The 23,632-nt window shown below is 57.6% G+C and overlaps 1 protein-coding gene across 4 annotated transcripts in view; it reads right to left on the reverse strand.

Moving 5' to 3' along the window:
- Positions 1–11,744: 11,744 nt before the first annotated feature.
- Positions 11,745–23,632, reverse strand: part of MYO18B (myosin XVIIIB) — a 55,965-nt gene continuing 44,077 nt past the window's right edge. For 2 of the 4 annotated variants that reach the window (XM_068653578.1, XM_068653576.1), the window contains exons 40-44: positions 22,306–22,439; positions 21,128–21,169; positions 20,577–20,738; positions 13,050–14,344; positions 11,745–11,950 (exon numbers count right to left, since the gene is read on the reverse strand). In XM_068653578.1, the coding sequence (XP_068509679.1) occupies positions 13,051–14,344; positions 20,577–20,738; positions 21,128–21,169; positions 22,306–22,439 (1,632 nt within the window). In that variant the 3' untranslated portion in view covers positions 11,745–11,950; position 13,050. The other 2 variants (XM_068653577.1, XM_068653579.1) reach the window with 2 other exon arrangements.

The raw sequence follows: 23,632 nt of genomic DNA on the forward strand, positions 1-23,632 counted from the left end.
GTGGTCACACACCAGGCAGGGTGTACGTGGGTGGGATGGGGTGGTCACTGGGCACGGTACTGCAAGGAATTGGGGCTGCACGTGCCATTTTCTGGCTCTGAGGATGAGGAGACAACGAGCTGCACCAGCCAAGGGGCTGAGCACGCAGCACCCAGCGTGCCGCTCCTGCAGCCACAGCGATTCCCCTCTCATGCTTCTTCAGAAATGACTTCTGGTGAAGGCTTCGCATTTGTTTCCTGTTCTGTACGTGTGGTGGCAGATTTGCAGTGTGCGTGCCCCTGCTTAGTGCTGCCTCTTCTGCTCCGGCAAAGCCCTCCAGCATCACCAGATCTCCCCTGGATGTGAAGGTCTCCACCGCCCTTGCAGAGCCCTGCAGCTCCGTGCCTGGGGAGGGCTCCTGCGAGGCTGCCCCTGCCTGCCCCGGCACGGCCGGGAGCTGCTGTGCGCTCAGCAGCAAGCACGCGCCAAACAAATCTCTTTGGGATTACTGAGCCCGTGTTTGAAGGCGGCGGTGGAGGGATCCTCGCATGCTGTCACAAATTGCTCTTTACGCACAGCCTTGTAGTGCCGCGCGGTCCCCGCGGCTGCTCTCGGTGCGGTGGCAGTGCCAGGCTCCCCGCTGGAGGATCCCGCTGGTGCCGACACGGCTCCGTGCAAGCTTCCTCCCGGCTCACTGCCGTGTCCCACAGCTCCCTAAAACCACTCATCCCTGGTGCTTCCTGTTTCTGTGAGCTCTTTTATACTCTAGAGAAAACGTCTCCGTTTACTCATCGCTGCTCTGGGTCCAGCCGCAGTGTGGGTGCTGCCCGGAGCTGGGTTACCAGAGCCCGAGGTCACTGCTGGTGGTGGGTGGCAGTGTGGTGTCTGCGGGGCTGAATCAAGCACGGAAGAGGAAAGTGGAAGGCTGTGACTAGACCAGGAGCAAGCCAGAACCCAAGGCAGTGCTGCCCACACAGCCCCCAAGATGCAGAATGGCAGCGGGGCGCACAGGGGGCTCCTGGGCTCGGTGTGGGGCAGGGTGAGGGAATGCCCCCTCGCCGTGCTGGGGAGCTGCCCGGGGTTACCTCATACCTGGGTGTTCAGCGTGTGTGTCTGATCGGCTGATGCCCCAACACACAAGCAGGAGGTATCATCTTGGTTTTCTCCTGGGATTACTTTTATTTTCTTGGCTCTCTGCAGGAATGGCTGTTGGAGGGGTAGGCAGGGCGAGCAGGATGCTGGGCCTGGAAGCAAAGTTAAAGGGAAGCAAGAGCCTGAGCAAGGAAAGGTTCTGGGGCAGTTAGGAGGAAGATTTTCCTGTCTCCAGCTGGCTGCTGGCTCGAGGACTGCATTAGCATTGACCTCAGGTATGTCGAGCAGCAGAAATTTCCTAACTCAGCACCAGATCGTGCCTGACTCTAAATCTTGCCTAGCACTGGGTGCATCAATAGCACCTGTCTCGCAGGAGTGTTTAGGGGCTAGATTAATCAATGTCTGCAGAAACACATTCATATCCAGAGATGGATGGTGCTCCCTCAGCACGAAGCACTATTGTGCTTGCTAATTGTGCGCTGTGTACAAACGTGGCATCTGGAAGCACCTCGGGCGGAACAAATGCTCTGCCGAGCAGGATCCCATCCCCTCTGCCCCGATCCCTGTGAGGGAAGGGGAAGCTCAGAGCCTGGGCAGGGGGAAAAAAAGGCTCACCAGCCCCTCAGCCGGGCAGCAGGGGTGCAGCAGTGCTGGGCAGCACCTCCCTGCCCTCCCTGCAGTGCTCCCCCAGGCAGCAGGTGGGTGCCCTGGGGTGGGCTGGGACCCTGGCGCTGTGCAGGGCACGTGAGTTGCAAATTCAAGTTCCTGCCACTTGCAGCAATTAATAATACAGGACAAAAGCAGGCTCTTCCCCTCTGCAGGCTCCTGCACTGCTTTGGCCTTGAGATGTTTTTTCTGCACGTGAGCAAGAGCCAAAATGAACACGGAATGGGAAGTGCCCTCTCCCAGGAGCTCTTCTCCAGGCTCCACTTGGTGTTATAATGATCCAATCCATCTCGGGAGGCTTCAAATACTTATTAATTAATGCGATGATTGGGTGATTTGGCCATCATTACAGCTGTCTTTCACGGGGCGAAAGAAAAGCATGTTTCTTCCTTGTTTTTCTAACGCCTGGCATTCTGCTGGCATGCTGCTCCTCCGCCACGGAACACAATGTGAAAGCAGGGTGACTCACAGTCAAGGATTTGTATTCAATATCAGTTCAGATTGCATTAGCTTTGCCTAATGCCTTAGCAATAAAGTGACTCTTCATTGTATAGCTGCAATTTATTTCAGCTCCTGGCTTGGAGAAGAACAAGCATCAGTCACGCCGCAGCACGTGTGCCCCGCACCGACCGCGCACGGGGCAGGGGGCTGGGATCTGGTGCCTCCACGGGGCGAGCCGGGGGCAGGACCGTGCCTGCTGTGGGTGCCCGGGGTGTGGAGTCACCCGAGACCCAAACCCTGCTCTCCTGGGAGCAGCAGAGCTGCAGGACCTGGGGGCTGATGGCAGTGAGAACGCAGCCTGAATGCCAGGCGCTGTTTTCTGCTGCTCGCCCTCTTTGTTCGATCTGGGTTACTTGGTAAATTAGGTGCCAGCCAGGAAAAATGCATTTTAATACAGTTCAAGGCACCATGATCCAGAGACAGAAAATATAGGCCATGCTTACAAGCTGGGAGGCCGTGTCCCAGAAAGCATCAGGTGTAAAAGTAGTTTTGAGGCTGTAGGAATGAAACACCCCAACGTGCGCCCATGGAGCTGCGCGGGGACCTGTGGTTGTGACACCCCCCGTGTGCTGGGGAAGCCTTTCCTGGGCCCTTTAACCCGACAAAAGCGTAAGGAGAGCTAATGACTGGAAGCTGGAGCCAGGCACACTTAAATGGGAACAGAGGAGACGTTTCTGATAGTGAGGGTAATTACCCCCTTGGAACAAACTCTCAAGGGGGAGTGGTGCTGTCTCCAGCTCCTGGAGCTTTCCAACTGAGATGGGAAGTTTCTCTCGAGAAGCTTTGCTCAAACACAACTGACTGGGCTCTGTCCAGCAGTAGGACAGGAAGAATCAAATCACCTGTGCTGGGCTGTTGTCCTGGGCCCTGCAGCATCCCTCTGGCCTTAAATTCAGTGCAGCCACGTTTGGATGAGTGTGGCTGAAGCCTTAGGGCCAGATCCTGTCCGTCTGCCCGGGGCTGCAGAGGCCGTGCTCGATCCAAAGCTGTCCCCGAGTGTTTGGGGTCAAACCGCTCAGACCCCTGTGTGAGCTGGGGCCGAGCTGGGCAGCAAAGTCAACCACGGAGCTGCTCCGCTGAGCTTAGTCCTGTAATTACGGCGTGATTAAATACAGCAGTAATTCCTTCCACACCTCCACACTCCTGCTTTGTTGCAGGCGAGCCCACGCAACAAATTCACGTTTAAATAATGGCTTTCCTTCCCAAGCTCCAGAGAGGAGTTTCCTGGCGATCTGTATCTGCCAGGTGAGCTCCTCGGTGTGATGCCAGCACGCGCTGCCTCGGAGATGGCCTGGTGCTTTTTGCACTTGAGCTGCAAGTTTTGCAAATAGAGGAACGCAGGGAATTTCAGCACCGATTTTCAAAGTTTTCCATCTCTGTTTATCAGCAGGTTCCAGCTGAGCGTGCCTTTTAATGAACAGCCTCTCCACGCAAAGGGCTGCGCTGTCTGCAGCCTTGGTATCAAGCAGGGCGCAGTGCCGTGCGAGCGCAGCGATGAAGAAAAGCCCCGGGACGTGGGGCTCGTCGTTTCCCGAGTCGCCAATCTCCTTGGTTACAGCAACTCCCCTCAACACACAACGCAACCACGCTGCCCGAGCTCAGGCTGCCAGCAGCAGCCCCTCAGCTGGAGAGCTGGGATCCCGGCTTTGTGGGGAGCTCCCCGCAGTCTGGCACCGCCTCGCAGGGCTCCGGGGACGCGTGGCAGCACGGGAAGGCTGCTGTGTGCCGGGGGGGCTCCTGCAGGTGCTCACAGCCGCTTTGCAGAGGCGTCGCTCAGCAGCTGCAGCGTTGGCACCGCTGTCGGGGCAGCACTGACGAGTGCGATCCCAATTACCGCGAGCTGCTGGGGCAGGGTGCTGAGCCACGACCACTCCACGCCGTGTCAGGGACGAGGACGGCTTTGTGCAGCTGGCTGCTCCTTCACGCCTCTGCAGAGCTGGCCCTGGGGGTCCCCAGAGGGACCCGACTGCCTCCCCTGCACACAGCCCGGCCGCAGCACCCCAAACTGCCAGCTCTGTGTTCCTAACCTCGCTTCTGCTTCTCCCCCCTTGGCTTCCTGGAGGGTGATGTCTCTGCCAGACAGCAGCGGCTCTGAGGAGGAGCCTCCAAACCCCCGGCTTTTGCTGCAAACAAAGGGCTCGTTTCCACGCGCTGCCTGTGCGGGGAGATTTCCCCAGCCAAACCTGCTGTGCTGTGCAGGAGCCCTGCAGGATCCTCATCTGCAGACTGGAGCAGGAGAGGAGGCAGAAGCAGCACCAGCCAGGAGGGATCTCGGCACAGAAGCCCAAAAGCAGAGCTCCTTCCCTCCAGCCTGCGCTGCTGGGCAGGGATTTAGGATAAGCCTGGCAGCAAGAGCAGCCAAGGGCCGTCCTGTGACAATTTCTTCAAGGTCTCAGCAGCAGCAGGAGGCTGCAGACCTGCAAAGTCAAAGTGGTCACCCCTGCACAGCTGCTGCTAATGCTCCTAATCGCTGTGAAATCCCGGGGATTTGCTGGCTGGGCACAGCCAGCGTGGTGCCTGTGGGGTCGGAGCAGCACCCATGCAGTCGGGGGGAGCCCTGTCCCGACCCCCACCCCGTGCTGCCCACCCCACCAGGGTGCAGGGCCGGCTGCTGCCCCCCTGCTGATCCATGCCCCATGATCGCTGATGGTCGCATCACTGCGGCCCAGCAGAAATATCAGCCTGCACAGAGGGCAGGAGGCTGTGGCCGTCAGGGATTTCTGTGCATGCTCCCCGGTTAATCTCTGTGAAAGTGAGAGCCAGGACTCGCCCTCACCCTCCCCTCCCACCCACTCCCCTGCCCCAGTGGTCCAGCTGTGTTAGCACCGGTTATGAAATCAGCTTGGGGCTGTGGAAACGTGGCTTGAGCGGCTCCCAGGGCACCCACACAGCGAGCAGGATCCACCTGGAGCCAGGACTTGTCCCTGCTGGCAGTGGCTGTGCCCATCTCATAGCCCAGGCAGGGACAGATCCCATGCTTGGAGGCCCGGCACCACCCCAGGGGCTGGACGGGGCAGCTGGGTTTTCCAGGAGCATTAGGAGAGGCGGTCGGTCCTGCGCAGGGTACCCAGGACCTCTGCTGGCTGCTGGCTGGAGGAAGGAGGGGGCATTTCTGGCAGGCCCTCCCCAGCAGCATCCCCCCCAGCAGCATCCCCCCCAGCAGCGAGGGCAGCAGCTCATCCCCCCCCCCATGTAGCCGCACGGGTGCGCGAGCTCCCCTCCGTGTCCCGCGTTCCCACTCGCCACGCTAATTATAATCACTACATAATTCCTGAGCAACCTCCCCGCTGCGCTGTATTATTCATCGGGAAGCAGACAGGCTCTCGCAGCCCAGACAAGCTGCTCTGTGGTATTAACAAGAAAAGGATTAATTGACTGTTGGGAGCTACCAAAGGCTTCATGGAGGATGCGCTGCCCCTCGCGCCTGGCACGGCACCAAGCAGGCGGGCAGAGGGCTTGATTTGCCTTAGCTCTTGCCCAGCACCTCCCCGTGCAGCACGCGGGGTGCTGTGCAAACCAGCCACTTCTCTGCTCTGTCTCCTGAGGCTGTGCAGCCTGGGCATGCTCTCGCTGAGCACCCCCAGTGCCCAAACCAGCAGCTCCCATCCCGTCCCCGCATCTCAGTGCGGCCACGGCAGCACCTGTGGCTGGGAAGCGAGTGCAGGTCCTGGGGTCCCCCAGCCCCTTCCTAAGAACAGCCCCGATGAGAGGGGAGAGCAGCAGGCTGGGGCACCATGCCCAGCTGGGTGACCCTTGGGGTGTCCCTCATCCCTCATCCCTTGTCCCTTGCCCCTTGTCCCTCGTTCCTCGTCCCCCGCTGCAGGGACAGGACGGCGCACAGCCGGCATGCGACAGACATCAGCCAGGCGAGCCGCTAGCTGGCCAAAGCCTCCTGTAGCTATGGTAATGAACCACCATAATTCACAATTATAATGTCAAATTTAAACCTAGGGCTTGAGCAAAAAGATAAAAATATCTCTTTGCTCGTGGGATCTCAATATTATTTGCTTAGCTATATTGGGAGCGAAACGCACTCTCCAGCATCAAGCAATCTCTCTGAGATTAAACACTTTCCTTCCATTTATGCACGTTTCACCCTTTTATAGTTTTATTAAAACGCTGGCTGCACTTTCAATTAAGTGAATCCCTTTTGTAATTGTAAGCACATTTCATATGAATAAATAATTAAATTTGTGGGGTGTTTTGGGCTCAAAACTGCAATTGGCAACGTTAATGCGAAACCACTTCAAGGGTGTACAGCTCAGCCCCGGCGGAGGGGAGGGCCGGCTCCATTCCGGGGCTGCTGAGCACCACTCTGCTGAGTGTGGGGGCTGCTGCCCCCCTGCCTGGCCAGGGGTCGGGGATGTCAGAGGGATGCCCTATGGCCAGGTGCCTCCCGTGGCTTCCCATCCCATGAACGCCCATCCTTGGGCGCTGTCACCAGCCATCCATCAGGTAATTGTGCTCCACACCTTCCATCTGAGGAGCCCAAAGCCCTCTGTAAATATTAATTAATTATCAAAGCTGCACAGCTTGCGCTCCGCGAAACTCGCAGTCATCTTTTCACTGAATTTCACACGAAAAAATCTGTCTGTTTTCTGCCATTCCTTCACCTCCAAATTTTGCTTTCCTGGAGCTTTCCATGAAGCACATGTCCACATTTTCAGCTCAGAGCCCCTTTGCCCTGGATGCTGACCTGTGCTCCCCCTGCCCAGGCTCCCTGACCTGCCCAGGTCCCTGGGGGGCTCCTGCACCCCCCCTGCACCCTCTCCTGCAGTGCCGTGCCCGCCAGCTCCGAGCAGACCCCACCTTGGCGAGAGGAGAGCTGGGGAACGTCTGCAGAGCAGAACAGTTTTGTCCTGTCGGATGGTAGCTGACAAAGCTCGTGCTGCTGGAAAGTAATCAAAGTGGACAGGTACCAAGCCCCGCGATCTCTGTCTTCCAGTAACAAGACTTTGAGCTATTTTTAATGTGACAGCAAAACACAGCAGAAGTGTGATCGTCTCCTCTCACAGCTGCAGGGCACAGCGATCTCCACGGGGCCATCTCCCAAGGCGCAGTTCTTCTTCCTCAGCCTCTCGAGCCAGCAGCCCCGCAGACGAGAACATTAATATTCATTTTAAAAAAACATTTTCGGCATCAACAGTTTGCCCCAGTTTTGGATTTTGCAGTTGTTCCTATAAGTGATGTCTGGGTGGATTGAATTTGTATCGCAATGCTGACGCTCCGCAATAGGAATGCAAATGAACCTGGGGGTAGTTATTTTCTTCTGCTGTTTTTCTTCTTCCCTTTAAAACCCTCCATCTCTTCCAGGGCCCCCTAATGCCAGGACATTACTCTGGAAAGGTTCCTATTGTGGAAACTTTTCTCACCAGCTGGTTCGCAATGCGCCGCACCAGCACAAGGACCTTTTGCTGTAATTAAGCTCTGGCTGTTCTTCCAGGGCTGCAACTCAGAGAAATACAGCACTTTCCACTCAGGCGAGCAGCTTGACAGCAAACCGTGGAAAAACAGCATGAGAACCATGGGCTGTGCTGGGAGCAGCGCCCCTCGGCTGTGCCACAAGCAGCACAAGGCCGGCAGGGTCCCCACTCGGGTCCCCACTTGGTTTAGCAGTGGGGAGCCCAGCGGTGGGGGCTGCCTCTGGCACTTCTTGCACTCACGCTTCTCGCACAGCTTTGTCGTGTTCCTTGGTGAGCAGCTGGTGGGTGTAGGACCTGCTTTCAGGCTGGATCCTGGCGCCAGCACTATCTGAAGCCCTGGGCATCCCTGCAGGGCGCAGGTCAGGGTGCTGCCACTCTGACCCCCAAAAACCTCCCCCAGAGCTGTGCAAGCATCCCTCACATCCCTCACCTCCTCCAGCCCCGGCCGTGGCTCCCTCTGCTCCTGGGTGCTGGAGGAGGGGCCATGCCCTGCTACCAGGCCTCACAGCACAGAGTAGTAAAGCAGCCACCACGTACATTCATTAGCACAGTACAAGTTATTAGAAGTGACCTCTAACTGCCTGGTGAAATGTAATTGTATTGAGTTTGCCTTGCAGCCCGCAGTGATTTTGCTCAACGAGCAAGGAGGCACATCAGTGAGCCGCTGGTAAACATTCTCTCTGGGTACCCAGGGGAACGTCCTGCATGGCACCACATTCAGAAAAATACAAATTAAAAAAAAAAAAAGAAAAGAAAAGAAAAAATCAATTATAACAATAGCAGAGTTCAGGCAAAATTGCCTTTAGTGAGAAGTGGAAAATGGAACGAAGATAATCACACTGTGTTTTTCCTAATGGAGCAGGCTTCTGATGACATACCAGGCACCTCCATAACGCACACAGCTCATCATTCACCCAAAGCACACAGCACATTCTGCACCTTTCAAGTTGAGACACACACAGACCAACCCAGCCCCAGCCCGAGGGAAATGCCCTCCTGCTTGTAGCCCAGCCAGCACGCACAGGGCAGCAGCATGCGAGCACGTGGCAGGGTTTAAATATTCCCCAAATGCCCCAAGCGCACCGGGCTGTGCCGGGAGCCCCTCTGGAGCTCCGTGCGCCGCTGCCACCAGCACTGCAGGAGGGGTTGGGCTGGCTCACGCTGATGCAGCAGCTCTAGCAGGGCTTCGGGCAGGGTGACAGCCAGCCCTAGCCCTGGCACAACAAAACCAGTCTGACAGATGGCCCCAAATCTGCCGGCAGCTCGGCCCCGACGCACGGAGCAAGGCGAGCAGCAGGGAGCCCTGCAGGGTGTGTGCGCCCTGCTGCCTCCAGACAGCCTCGTCCTGGGTGCTGGGGGGGTTCTGCAGGGACCGAGCCACCCTCAGAGCCCCACAGGGTGCAGGGACATCATCCATAGGGTGATGTGGAGACACCAACCCCATGCTGCTGGGTGGAAGGATGGCCACAGACACACCGCTTTGGAGGGCCCAGGCCACATTTGTTTCCCATCCAGCTGTGCCACAGCAACCCAGCCATGCCCCCACCTCATTGCAGGGTGAATTCCCAAGCCCGTTTGATGTTACCAGCAGATTGCTGCAAGGGATGGGGGCTTGGCTGCTGCCAGAGCTGCCGAGGAGTGAGGCCCTGGAGCGCAAGACCGGCCACAATGGCAGACATTTAGGGTAGAAAGAGGAGGTTTCCATGCCTGTTGAACTGCCTGCAGGAGGAATAACTTCAATTATATCTCCCTTTTGGAAGGGAGACGTTTAACGGGCAGAGAGGCTGTGTGCACGCAGCAGTTGGGTATTAGCTCAGCGCATCCAATGGGCGTGAAATTGAATCTGGTGGCACGCGGGTGGGAGGCGGCGCTGGGCGAGCTGGCAGCCGCCCGGCCGGGGGGATGCCCCCTGCCCCTCCTCGTGGCTCTTGGGGCCACCAGCGAGCAGGACAAGCCTGGCAGCCCCAAGTGTTCCCTTCCCAGGCCCCGTGGCCATGGCAAGGCGAGGAGATGCCTCTTGGTGATCACATTAAGAGTGTTAGGAATCAAAGCGGAGAGATTTCAGTGGGAGCAGGCTGCAGGCACGGGGAAAAGCAGCTTATTTGTTTGATCAGCAGCTTACACACTCTGCCCAGATATTAGCAAGTGTTAGAAATGTAGATCCCGACTTCCCTAAGAACATTAGAGGGGACCATGAAGCATCTCCCTGCACCCAGCGCCTGCTCCCTGCTGCCATGGCACAGAGGGGCACGCAGGGACTGGGGGCTCAGGGGGCAGGGAGAGGACGGAGACCGGGGGACCAGACCCAGCCAAGCTGGGTGCTGCATGGAGTGAGGCAGGAGCCCACCTATCTCCCTGTTCTGGTGCTCAGTTACCCACCGGGTATGGGAGGGTTGGGCTGAGGACAGTCTGACAGCAGGGGACCAGCCGGGTCCAGCACCCATCACCGCACCCATCGCTGCCGTCAGCAGCAGGATGGGTTTGGGCACTGCCAGTCCTGAAATACGAGCGTCTCACAAAGGAAGGAGCTCTTTGTGGAGCTCGTTTCCCTGATGGATGCTCGCAGGAAGCACACCCACTGGAAGCAAAGCGCGTGCTTTAATTATATTAATTAGAAACTTGGCGGCCTCTGCTGCTTGGCGCTGCTCTGGCTGCTGTGGAGCCATCTCCCCACGGCTGCCGTGCCGGGGGCTGGCGGTGCCCCCAGTGGGGCTGACAACAAGGCAGTCCCCGAGCCCAGGGGCAAAGAGGAGCCCTGCGCTGGGTGGCCCAAAGCAGCCCAGGGGGCTGAAATATAGGGGCAATGCAAACTGCTCCTGTCCTGCTGCGGGCCATAAACTGCTGTGCTGCTGCCCCTGGCTGCTCCGGCCATCGGTTTCTTGTCTCCTGTGCTATGGGAGCTGTGGCTGACGGGCGTTTTTACACCCCGTGCTGCACAGCGTGGTGTTTATTGCCGGCCGGAGCTGCCGGTCGCTCGCTCTCGCTGCCTCTCCTGCAGCAGGCGTCTCAAGGACAAACAATTCTCGGGACTCAGCCTGAAAGGCTCCCGTCCAAACATCATTTTTTCCCTGTGAAAGGATGTGTGCAGCCATTGCAAGTGACAGAGCAATTTCATTTGTGTCCTGCAAAGCGAAAGCAGAAGGAAAGAGAATAAAAAGACAAGGTCTGTATGTTACTGCACACAAACCCGCTTCCCTTCTGCACGTTTAAATAGGAAGAGCTCCACGTCCAGCACCCCGCCGCAGCAGCGTGCTGTGGTAATTCCAGACACAAAGCTCAGTGTCAAAGGACTCATCTGTGCAGCTTCCACCAATAATGAGCCGTTTATGCAGCTCTTTCAGATTATTCAGTTATTTGCATGTACCAATTTTAGATTACAAACTGCGAGCAGACACCTCAGCCACCCAATATTCCAGGTCAGACGTCACAGACGGGAGGCAGGACGGTGCCCACCAGGGCTGGACACCCCGGTGCTGGGTGCTCCTCACTTTGCAGTGGCTTTGGTGGCTGGTTCCTGCATGAATGCACTGGGCACCTCACGGGGGTTGCTGCAGCTCCTGGACCATGCCCAGGAGCGGGGGGCACTGGGCGGTGGCACTGCACGCACCCCATGCCCAGGAGCAGCAGGGAGATGGGAAGCAGCAGCTCCGAGTCCTTCATTTCAACAGTGTGAGCAGAGAGACCCTGAGGCTGCGGGGCTGCACCCAAATCCCCCAGACTGCTGGCACCGTGGCGCTGGCTGGGGGTGAGAAACTGCTCACAGCGCGCGCGAGGCTGAGTAAAGTGCTGACGTGAACCCGGAGACGGCGGCTTCACATTCATCTGTGACAAGGAAAGTGCTTCTTGCTGCAATGGCTTGGCTTAAATTAGAAAGAAATATGAGGAATCCAAAAGGCAAGGCAAAATGCTGAATCCTGCCCAATTCACCTTAAAAATGCTGCTCCAAGGGGCGCACGGGGCTGTGCACCCTGGTGTGAGCCTTCTAGCCAAGTGCTGATGGGGACAGTCATGCATTTACCCGTATCGTGCCACAAACACCTGACACATGAGGCTGTGGCTCGTCTAGGAAAGAGAAGGCTTGGGTCAAAGAAGCAAATCCTTTATTGTGTAAAAACCAAGCAGACACGGGAACGCAGCCTCCCTCCACAACAGGCACCACGTCGCTGTCCTTGGTGTTGGGGACGTGGGCAGGTGTCCCAGCGGGCAGGAGCTGGGGAACCTCGGCCGTGCCCAGCTTCAAATACGAATGGAATTATAAAAGCTTCAGATACAGTCTCAGCTTCTGGAAACTAAAAATAGAAGAAAAACTTACACAGGGAGTGAGATCCTGCAACGTGCTCTTCACCACGCAGCTCGGTTTGACCAGCCCTCATGCTCCGCTCTGCTGGCACTGCATTTCACACCCAGCCCCAAAAGCATCCTTTGGCTGTTTTGCTTAACTCTGAGCCGTGTACAGTGGGGTGAGACACCTCGGGCAGCCGAGCTACTGCAGGAGAAGAAAAGTACTTCTCCCCATGGCTGACCCTGAGTGCACCCGCAGTTACATGGAATAGACCGGGAGCACATAGAAACCAGAACGTAATTAAACCCAAAAGGGTCTCATCAGGTGTAAAACCATCTCCTGGCTTTTGGGGAGCCACTTTCATTCCCTGCTTAAATTACGTTTCCCATCTGATGCCCTTGCTAAGCGCGGGGCAGTGTCTGCCTGGTGGCAGCTCCTCGCTCGGGTAAGGGGCCGGTGAGTGCAGCTCGCTGCGCCAGGCTGCGCTGAGTGGGGCACTCATTATGCAAATGTTGCTTCCTGGAAAGAAATGCTTTATTAACACATGCTCCCTCCTTGTGTTGGCTTAGTCAATTTGGTCACAGCTTGACACCCAATAAGTTCATCTAAAGGCAACGGTTTTACAAAATGTTTTTCTAATCTATTTTAAACACTTAATTACAGTTGCGGTGCATTCATTAGGGACTTTGCTTTCAAACCTGGATTGCAGCAATAAATCCTGATTCGCCAAGTGTCAGTTGTAATCCAAAAATTGGATCCAAGTGGTTGTCACAGACAATTGCTAACTACAAGATGTGAGCCTGACAAAATCGAGCTGCCACCTCTGGGGGGGGGTGACCTTTGGTGTCGAGGCGAGGCAAATTTCAAGCTCAGCAGACGAGCACAGCCACAGGGCTGAGCGCCCAGACAGCAGGATGTGTCTGTGGGGTTGTGTGGCAGGAGCTAGGGGATGGTGTTTTTGGGAAGTCTGGGGGAGCACAGTGGACACCCCGTGGGGTTGGGGCAGCATGGGCTGGAGGGCAGCAGCTCAGGGGCAACCCTGCCATCGCTGCTCCATGCTCGGGGCACCCAGGGGCTGGGCACATCTCACAGATTCATGTGATTACCTCACTCTTTTCCAAGGTATTTCCTCATGATGCTGCTCACGTCATCCTCCTTCCCTTCTGCCTCCGCTCGGAGGCTCTCCACGTTGCTTTCGGTGGTGCCTTTGCCACTGCAGCCCTCCCCGTCCGGCCTCCGCGGCCGGCGCTTGATGCTGTCGGCGCTCCTGGAGGAGCGGACGGAGCCCGAGGAGGAGTCGGAGTCGGAGAGGGTGCCGGCGTCCCCCCCGGGGGCCAGGCCAGGCTGCACCGTGCTCCTGCTCCTGGAGGAGGCCGAGCCACCCGCGATGGCCTCGTCCTCGAAGCGGACGGTCAGGGGCCGGTGGCCGTCCCGTCTGTCCCTGCCGGGCTTGGCCAGGCTGCTCGTGGAGCGGGATTTCCGGATGGCCGGGAGGAATTCGTCCAGGTCGGGGCCAGTTCTCCTCTCGAAGCTGAGGGTGGGCATCTTCCAGCCACTGGGGTCATCCCCCTGCCCCTCGCCCAGCCCGGGGCTGGACCGTGCGCTCCGACAGCTCAGGGAGGCCCAGCCCGATGCCTCCCCTCCTTCCTCCGCCGATGGCTCCAGGCAGCTCCTCCACGGCCTCGTCCGGGGCGCCCCGAGTGGCTCCATCCCCGTGGCTGCCGAGCTGAGGCCACGGCCAGAGCTGCCCAGCGAGAGCAGAAGGGAATCACAGGAGCCGAATTTGGAGGCTCTTCTCAGCACCGGGGAGCGTGCCGGCTCCCCCGGCTCCGCCGGCTCCCAGGCCATGCTCCGCAGGCTGCTGGAGCGCAGGAGGCTGCTGCCGGCTCCGCCGCTTGCCCCGGGCTGATCCGTGCTCAAGTCCCCCGGGGACTCGGCCACCTCTGGCTGCACCCGGCAGCGCCGCAGGGCAGCGGCACCAGTGGTGCGGTAGATGGGGAGGGCAGGGGTGTCCTCCAGCTGCAGCGGGCCCTGCTCCCGCTCCGCTCCCCTTCTCCTGCGCAGCTCCCCCACATAGTCAGAGAGCGCGGCCGAGGCGCTGGGCAGCGGGGAGCGCGCACCCCTCGGCACCGGAGGAGATGCTGGGCTGGGGGTCCTCCCATCCAGGGCGGGCGAGAGCCCCCGCCGTGGCACCAGGGGGGACCTCGCTCCTGCTTTATCCCCTGGCTGCTTTGGGCCTGCCAGATCCTCTTCATTTGCGGGAGGCTTTCCGTATTCCCGTCTTCTAGCACCAAGCAAAGGACTCGCAGCTGTCCCCAGGTCCCCAGCATCAACAGACCTCGTGGTGCTCAGCGAAGAGCCCGGCCGGGTGGGTGCTGGCTCTGCCGTGTCTCTGCTCCCCCTAAACGACAGAGAGCCACGTGAGTTTAAGCAGCGTGGTTTCCACTATGCATAATGTCATTCAGCAAGGCCATGCGTGAGCGGCAAAAAGCTGACATTTGCACGGTAATCTCCAAATAAACTCTCATTGCAGCATCGAGAAGTTCAGCAGTGACCGAAGATTTTATCTTAAATAACTCTGAGCAAACCAAAGCAGCTGACTCCATGGCACAAAGTGTACGGCATCACCAACTTCAGCTCTGCCAAAGCAACAAACACCTCCAAAAATCCTTCCTTCCTGTCAGCTTATAGCAAAATAGAGGACTTCTTTTGTTTTTGCCCAAACCAAAGATTATTCTCAAATTCACAGAGCAGCCTGAATACCTCTTAATATTACCGTAGGTCATGTTGCACCAGTGCTCCTCGGGGAAGGAAAAACCACCAGGAAGTGCAGGAGCAGAACCAACGCCCAGCCCCAGGCAGAGCACAAGCCGAGGGACGAGCTCCTTCCACGTGGGGACGGAGCAGGGTTTGCTTTGCAAAGAGGGGCTCTGAGCATGAGCTGGGCAGGGGCTGGCAGAGCCCCTCTCCGCCCAGCAGCACTCCGCCCAGCAGCACAGATTTCCTCTCCAAGCAAATGCAGTTTTGGGGGAAAATCTGCTCTTTGAAGAGCAGCTGTCAGCAGTGAGCCTGATGGTGCGGGGCTGGAAGCTCACCCTGCAAGCAGTGGCACCACGAATGGCAGGAACCGCGGGGGTGCTGTGCCCCTGAAACACAGCCCTCACCCCGGCGGGCCCACGGGGTCGTAAGCAGGAGCGTGGTGCTACACTGGGGATGGCATCGGCTTGGCACATATGGCTCCGGCAGCCTGCACTGAGCGCAGACATCGAGCAGCAGAAAGGGCAACGCCACCGCCCACCACCACCACCTCATGACACGGCACGTCCCCAGGGAACGTCCCCACAGGCACCACGGGTGCTGAATTCCTTCTCCAGGAGACAGATCTTGGTGCCTGCAGGCTGTGAAAGGGCTATTTTGCACCAAGCCCGTCCCTGTCCTTGCAGACCTGATGCTCAGAGGTGGGGAGGGGGCTTCACTCACTGTCTTGGTGTCACCAGTGACACCGAGCCCCAGCTGTGACACTTTGCGCGCTCACCCCATCACCTACGTTGGCGTGAAGGGCTGAAGAAATGGATTTCCTGCCTGTGCCACTGCAGGGAAAGGCAAAGGGCTGCTTTGCCAGGGCACGTCTGAAATAAAGCCGACACTCTGCAGCGCTGCGCAGTGTGTAATTTTAGCTCAATGATAGCCAGTTACTATCTATAGGCTGCTCGCTCTCAGCCGCGTGCCGGTGAGACGGGGAGCGCGGGCGCCCACCAGCACCGCAGGTTGGCAGGGGCTGAGCCCGCTGCTGGGAGCCCCTCGGCACCGCCTGGCCCTCGCTCAGCCAGAAAGCACCCCGGGGGACCAGGACCTGGAAAGGCTTCCTGGGTCCAAGTGTGTCTGGCACCAAAAAGGAGAGAAAAAGACAGGGAAGGATGGGGTGAAGCAGCAGAACCTAAATGCAAACAGCTCTCCGGGAGGTGAGCAGGCTGCGATGTGCAGGATGTGTCAGGGTTTCCATCAGCAGGAGAAAAGCATCCTGCCCAGGGAAAGGCTCGCGTCGCCATGGGAACGGGGTGAGAGTGGATAATCCCAGCGACAACACGGGACAAGCTCAGCCCAGGCTCTGCTGACCCGTGAAATCATTTACACGCCGAGACAAACTCCGTGGCGGCCAAGGGGAAGGGACTGCAGCCACCGGAGGGGAACGGAGCCACTGCGGGTCCCCTCGGTCCCCAGCGCCTGCTGGGCTGCGTGCCCACAGCTCGCCAGTGGCCCCACACTGCTCAGGATATCCCACGTGGAGAGAATGAAGCACAGGGCTCATCTCCTGCAAGGAATGCAGCAGCCTCCAGGACTCACCGCGCTGCTGCGCCCAGTGCCACTGAAGCATCCAACTGAGTAATGGCTGGAGACATTTCGGTAACGCTGGTTTTTAGCATCCTAAATTGCATCCCACATAAATAACGGGTGTAAACCTTCCAAGAGAATATGGAAGTTGCTCCAGTCACCCCCCGTGTTTGCAAACAGTACCGCATGGCCGGCTTTCATAAATTAAACGGTCAGCTTCGATACCTTCCTTTGTTTTTTTAAGACCGAGATAAAAGTGAAGTGAGGAGGGAAGGAGCACTAATGGGCTGTGAACACCGCCAGCTCGCACTCGGCAATTTACTGTTCTGCTCAGCGTGACGGGCAGTTCCTTGTTTTACGGAGATCTTTGGAGCCTGCAGTGGAGCGAAGGCAGCGAGCAGGAGCCCTGCACCCAGCCCCAGCACCGGGCCAGGTCCCGGCACAAGGGGCCACCTCCACCCCGTGCTCAGACCCCTGCCCCCAGCAGAAGGGCTGAAGCTGAAGACCCCCCCCAGGCAGTGAAGCACCGTGCGAGGGGAAGCGCCGCAGGATTTCTCAGCTTTTGGCACTTTTCCTCTTTCTTTCCAGCACCCACAACACTCGAGTCCTTCCAGCAGAAGCTGTTAACGCTTCCCTCACAGGAAGCAGCGCTGCCAAAACCGGGGGGGTGCCACCAAAAAGTCCATCCTGGAGACCAGAATATCACGTTATTCTTCTCTCCAGGAGAACGTGGATGAGGCAGGGGGGCTGGGGGGCTGTTTTGCAGGGGCTGCCCGGCTTTGTGCCCACTGGAGACCCCCAAGCCCTGGGCACCCCCCCCTCAGTGCTTTGTCCCCAAGCTCCTGCCCTCAGCGTCCTGCTGCAGCCTCCACTGCTGCGTGCCCTGGGGCCTCAGGGGCACTGAAATTACACCTCGTTTTCTGTTAATTACCTTCTGCAAAATGAGGGGCACAAACGCAAGCCAGCCCCTTCCTGCAACAGCTCCCCTCCAGCCACGCATCCCAAACCAGGGGCTGATGTGCAACCAACGGCCCCTAGGGCTCAGGACAGCATCCCTGCATCCCCGGCCTTCACTGCCTCACGTGGTGCTCCCCAATTTTTTGGGGTGGTGGGGGATGCTGCGGGAGGTGGGATGGGTGAGCATGCTGCAAAGCAAACCCCGCTCGTCGCCCCGCTGCCGGGAAGGCGGCTTTCCTAAGGCTCGGGGCCCAATGCAGAGCTCTGAAGGCATCTGCGAGCCAAAAGGAACTCTGTAATATGCCATTCACACCAAAGCAAATGACATACAACAATAATTAGTGAAGATTACACAGCAATTAACATGATTACAATTATGGTAGTTGAAATAATTTATACAATAAAATCCGCACATGCACTGCAACACATGACCAGGGATAAAAGTGGAGCTCGGATGCTTTTCCTGGGAGCTCATAAATAAAGCCAAGACAACTCCATTTCAGGGAGAGAGAAGAAATTGGCCTAATTTCTGACAGAAGAGGATTTTCTCATCGCGCCGTCATCTACAGAGCAGCTCCCAGTTCTAATATAACCATTTGCTTTGACGCCGTATCGCTTCCAGACAAGCGTGGCACATCCCAGCAGCCGGGTACCTGGGGTCCAGGTTTCGGGGATGAGGACAGAAGGGGAAATGCCCAGAGCCCAGCAGCAGAGCTGCCACCTCTCCCTGGGCAATATCAGCCCCACAGAGCCCGAGCAGCCCCGTGGGGATAGCAGCAGTGCCAGGGCACACCAGGGCTGTGGGTGCTGCGGGGTGCGAGCACCTTTAGGGTCCTCCAGCTCCCCTGCCTGCACCTGGGGACCGGCTGCCACGACCTGCCTGGCGAGAGGCAGGATTAATGTATTAAGTTCTGGGTTTGCTTCCTAATAAAAAACGGAAGGTTTATCCGTCTCTGCTGTGTGTCATATTTATTGAGGCTTAGCTCTGCTGTCCAACATTTTGTACAAGCATTTAAATAGCAGAGAATTAAAGAAAACGTTAATCAAATCTCTCGTTTCTGTGCACGACGCTGACGATAATAGCCTTATATTCTTTCCTCTGGCTTTTGACAGCTGTTTGTTCAGGAAATATCCCATATGTACTACAGAGAAGCAAGTGCTAGGCAGATTCATTTTTCATTACTGGGTGCTTGTGTAAGACAAAGGAATCTTAATAAGGAAGAGCTCGTTTCGCTGATCTCGTTTTTATTACCTACCGGTCTCATCTTCTGTTTGTTTGCATTTCATACAGCCTCCTCTCTAATGTTTCCATCTTAGATTAGCGAAGCCAAACACAGCTCCCACACTGGGATTTGCAATTTGCCTTCTCACTAACCCCAGGACAGAGCCAGATTGTCACATTATTTCCAGGTCTAGGTACAAATTTCCTTTCTCAATGGCCGTGGTCGGCCCAGCAAGTTATTTTTATTAATCCCCAAGCCTACAAACCTGCCCTTTCATTATAAATCCAGTGCACTTTAGCTCAGAGACATGATATAAGCCCTAACTCCTGACTCACTGCCACGCACTTACAATCATGTTTGGGTCACTCGGACCAGCAGACCCCAAAAGGTGCTGGGGGACGGGGAGGAACCGCTGCTGGGGGGTGCTGGGGAGCTCCCAGTCACCTCGTGCCCTGCTCCCAGCCCTGCTCCAAGCCCTGCCTTCTCCCAGCACTGGGCAGGCTGCTCCAGCCTATGCAAGGTATCTGCTGCCAGGGGACTTGCTCTTCAGAAAATTAATTCTGGCAATAGTTAGCTATTTTACTGTACAAAGCCACGGCACGCAGCGAGGACAGACCTTTCCGGAATGAGAGCAGGGAGATTAATGATAATGTCTGCAACGAGCGGCAGCCAGAGAGCTGCATCCGCATGGATTTCCTACCCGTAAAGCACACACTGACACGGACCAGGTGGGCACCAGGAGGACACCAAGAGCCCTGGCAGTGGCTCCTGCCCAGCCCCTGCCACCACGCGTCCCTGCTGTGGCACAGCACGGAGCTGAGCCCCAGTGGTTTGGCCACGCGAGTGCTCGGGCCACTGTGCAGCTTGCTCAGAGCCCGGCAGCATCGCCACCAAAAATTAACATATTTCATATTAAAACTGTGTAAATGCAGAGACTGCTTCCTCGGTAGCGAAAAGTGAGCATATGGCGTACAAATCCTCAAATAGGCTGCATCGCCTCTTTAAATTATCTCTAGAGAATACATCAAGGGATATTTTACTGCTTGAAGCATGTTTTTGATGTAGTGGCTTTCATCTAGCGTTTCCCTGATCCTGGCGTGGCAGCGACTACCTTCCTTGATTTGATGCTGCGACCTCGAGCCCCGCGGTTCCCCCGCTCCCTCCTGCCCACCGCCGTGCTCCTCGCTGCGCCGTGGGACCTGCCGCACCAAACCGGGTTTGTTCCCCTCCCTTCTCCCTCCTCAGCCCCATACCCGCTGCACCAGGACACCCACAGAAGGGAGAACCCATGGCAGGACCCGTGTGCTGCCCGGCAGTGCCTCTGCCATCTCACGGCAGCCACCCGTGCTGCTCTCAGCCCTTGGGGCTCCTTCGCTGTCCCCCAAGCACCTTCACAATACACCAATACATGGACTTGAAAAATGATTGCAAATGTTGGTCACAGAGCCTTGCAAGCCCTAAGCCACCCAAAGCCTTTCTTCAGCTGAAGTGGCCCAACCGCAGGCTGTGTGCCATGCCATGTATTTTCCTCGCCGAGCAAGTATTAAAGAACTAATAACATAAGGCTCTTGCTAAACTGTTTGGGCTGATCCACCAGCAGTGTTTGCAAATTGATTTTTTTCCCCCTTAATATCCTTAAAGATATCTTAGCTGGAAGGGAAAATTACGGTGAAATCAACAGATGCCATCAGATGTGTGTGACCGTGAGGTTTATGGGGAGAGAAGATCAGTGCCAGCAGCCCTGGGGCCAGGCTGTGCTCTGCGTGGGGACAGAGCCGCAGGGGACACTGGTGTCACCAAGGGACCAGCACTGGGGCTCCAACACCCAGCCATGCTCCCACCAGCAGGGCTCTGCTGGCTGCACACCCCAGGCTCCGTGCCCATGCGCATGGCTCTGCAGGACGCTGCCCACCCCAAAACCCACCCTGGAGCTGCACCAGCCCAGCGAGCACCTAGAGCCCTGAGATCCCACACCTCGCCGCAGGGTGCTGGCTTCTCCTCCCCTCCCCACATTGCAATCCGCTGGAGCTGACACCCAGAGCCAGTGGTTTCCCCAGAGGAGAGCTGTGTGGGGCTCCCCCCAGGCCACCACTGCCCACCGTGCCCATGGCAGCCCCTTACCTCTGGCCCTGGGCGCTGCGGCTCCCGATGGACTGCGCCGAGAGGCTCCCGGCCACGCTGGCACCCGTCGGGGACGAGCAGCCCGCGGATGAGCCCAGCCAGGAGCGGATGCTTTCTGCAGGCTCCAGGCTCAGAATGGAGCCGACACTGGAGCAGGCGTCCCTGCGGGGAGAGGAGAGAGGAGAGGAGAGCCCTTGTTAGTGCCGGGAGGGGGTTGGGGGTCCCTGACCCCACTGGTCCCTGACTGCTCCAGCTGGGGGCTGGATGGAGCCCTTTGGGGTCTCTGTTTCCCTCCAAGGCTGCAGAGCAGCCTAACGTGCCCCACTGCAGCCCAGCAGGCGTGAGCAGAGCACCCACAGAGAGCGCAACCATCAGGGGCGCACAGGGCACATGGAGCTGGCACAGAAGCCACTCTGTCCACACAGGGTGGGAGCATGGGGCACACAGTGACACATGGTGGCACATGGTGGCACGTGGTGGCACACACAGCCATCATTGACAGCCCTGTGTGTGACCACGCCTGCAGCCAGCAGCTCCGAGGGCTCACTCACGTCTCCCTCCTGGAGCACAGCGTGTCCCGCGCCGTCTGCACGCTGCAAACAAAGGGCAGTAGGGTCAGGCACAGACCAAAACCTTTCCAGAGGAACCACGTCAGAGCTTGGTGCCAACGCGGGGGAGCAGGGCTGTGCGGAGCAGCAGGGTCACCAAGCCACCCCCCGGGCAGGGGACAAGCTTGGTGACAAGGGGACAATGTCATCGGCCTCAGGCTGGTGACATTGCAGAGACCCTGCCCAGGGCTCATGGCTGCAGGACGTGCCGTCAGGCATCGTGTGTGCTGCTGAAGGGTGAAGCAGAACCCATCGCTTTTCCCAAACGCAGCAGCTGAGGATGTCCCTGCCGGGAAGCGCTTCTCACCTCTGCAATGTGTCAATTGTATTGGAAATCTTTTTCTTTCCTTTTTTTTTTTTTTTTTTTTTTATGAAGGAGTGAATTTCTGAGCTCATGGTTTCTCGCTCACCCTTCCCCGGTTTAATCACTGCATAAAGAAAAATCTCTTCTCACAGCATGATGACAAGCACATCCCTGGCATTTTTTAAAAATGTATTTGTCTACTTTGTCTCCATTTATCAGGATGCCCCTTTAGCAGTGTAGCAGAGGGGAAAATTGGAGGGCTGTGGACACAACAGCTGAAAAATTCAATAGAATACTTTTCCCATTTTTTCCTAGTAAATTCTTCCACCTAATGTGCCCAGCTGCATTGATTCCTCCAGGCCCCCCAGCTTCTGTGGCTGAACAAAGCCAGGTTTTCCGATCAATAAATGCAGCAACAGAGCACCTGCTGCATGGACACCGCAGCCTGGGGACACCCACGGGCCCTGCCGAGCCCAGGAAGGGGAAGGCACAAACCAGGGCTGGTTTCGGCACTGCAGCAAGGGGCAGCGGGCACCTCTGTGCCTGCCTGGCACACCAGCCCTGCAGGGAACAGGGGGCTGCTCTGTGATCTGGGCCTTCTCCATCCTTTCTGCTTCTCTTAAGCTGGGCCACACGAGATGATTTCAAGGGTGACACTTTTTCATGTGACCCTTTATCAGTGCGAAGTGACTTGTTCCTAAACACGCTCTTAAGCCAAAACGCTGCCTCTCCTGCAGGGCTGCAGCCGCAGCCCCCCCAGCCTCACCCTGCTGTGCCCCCCCCAGCGCCAGCACCCCGCCTGGCCCCGCAGCCTCACCTCTCGGCGTCGCTCTCGTCGCTGGCGCGCAGCTCCTCCAGGGCCAGCTGCAGGTCGGCGATGCGCCGGATGGCGGTGCCCAGGTCTGCCTGCAGCCCCTGCCGTGCTGCCACCACCTCGGCCAGCTGCTGCTCCTGCGGGACAGCACGGGGTCAGTGCCAGCCCCGACCCTACATCCACCACCAGACCCAATTGCATTGCCATGGCGTGCCAAGCCTCCAACGCGCCCGTGCCATCTTGCACATGGGGACAGGCAAGCAAAGCTGAAGGGACACCCCCAAGGGACACCCCCACCACGTCACTGACCCTCACCCCCACAAGAGAAGGCTAAAGATGATGAGCAAACACTAACGAGCTTGGGGCAGAACGTAAGGAGCGCCCAACAGTTATTGTGCAGAAAGCTGTGGTTATGTCCACACGCGGGGCCCTTGGTTTTAGATGCGTATCACCCCAAATCTAAATGTAAGCCAAATATCTCAAATGGCCAAAGGTGATATCAAAAGGTAACACCTCCCCCTGCACAGAACATCCCAAAGGGCTGGGACGGGGAGCACCGGGTTCCGGGGACAGCTCGGGGGCAGAGACCGTGGGGGCACAGACTGCAGGAGGCTCCTGGGGCACCCCCTGCCCACACACACCACGCACCTGCTTAGAAACAAAGCCCTTTCCAGAGACGCTGCCGGTTTATAAGAAAGACAGAAGCTTCATTTATAATTCACACTGCAGGAGGAGATGCGGGGAAGCAGCACCGCAGGCCGGCAGCGCCCGCAGCCTCGTGGCGCACCAGGGATGCCCGACCCGGTGCTCGCCGCTGAGCTGCGGGGGCTGAGCTCCCCCCTTGGATCTGACTGCCAGGCTTTGCCGAGCGCAGCCACGAGGAAGTCTCGGTGCCGTTTTCGAAAACCATCACACGGCAGAGAGAAAAAGAGAGAGAGCGCAAGCTGCAAATTCAACTTGATTGAAGCTGCCAGCTGTAAAATTGCCATCTCGGTGGTGACAAGGTGAGAGATGATTTGCAGCGCAGGCTGCGACAGGCCACGGTGCAGGAGCCAGCAGACTGTCAGAGTAAATAATGCAAGCCCCGGTATCACCGCGCGCCCAGGCCCGAGGGGAAGAGCACTGCAGTTCATAAAAACATGCAAAGAAGGATCCCAGTTATGGTCGCGCAGCATCACAGTTGCTTCTGGAAAGGCACCAACATTGGGAAAAACCTGAAGGCTGCCAAGAAGCTTTCTGAAATTTGGTGCTTCCAAGCCTCGCGCTTCCCTCCCCGCTGATGCAGTGCAGGGGTGTGGAAGGCTGAGTTCAGCCACGGGAGCTGCTCCGA

This window comes from Anas acuta, chromosome 17 (genome assembly GCF_963932015.1).
Source record: "Anas acuta chromosome 17, bAnaAcu1.1, whole genome shotgun sequence".
NCBI classification, from domain to species: Eukaryota; Metazoa; Chordata; class Aves; order Anseriformes; family Anatidae; genus Anas; species Anas acuta.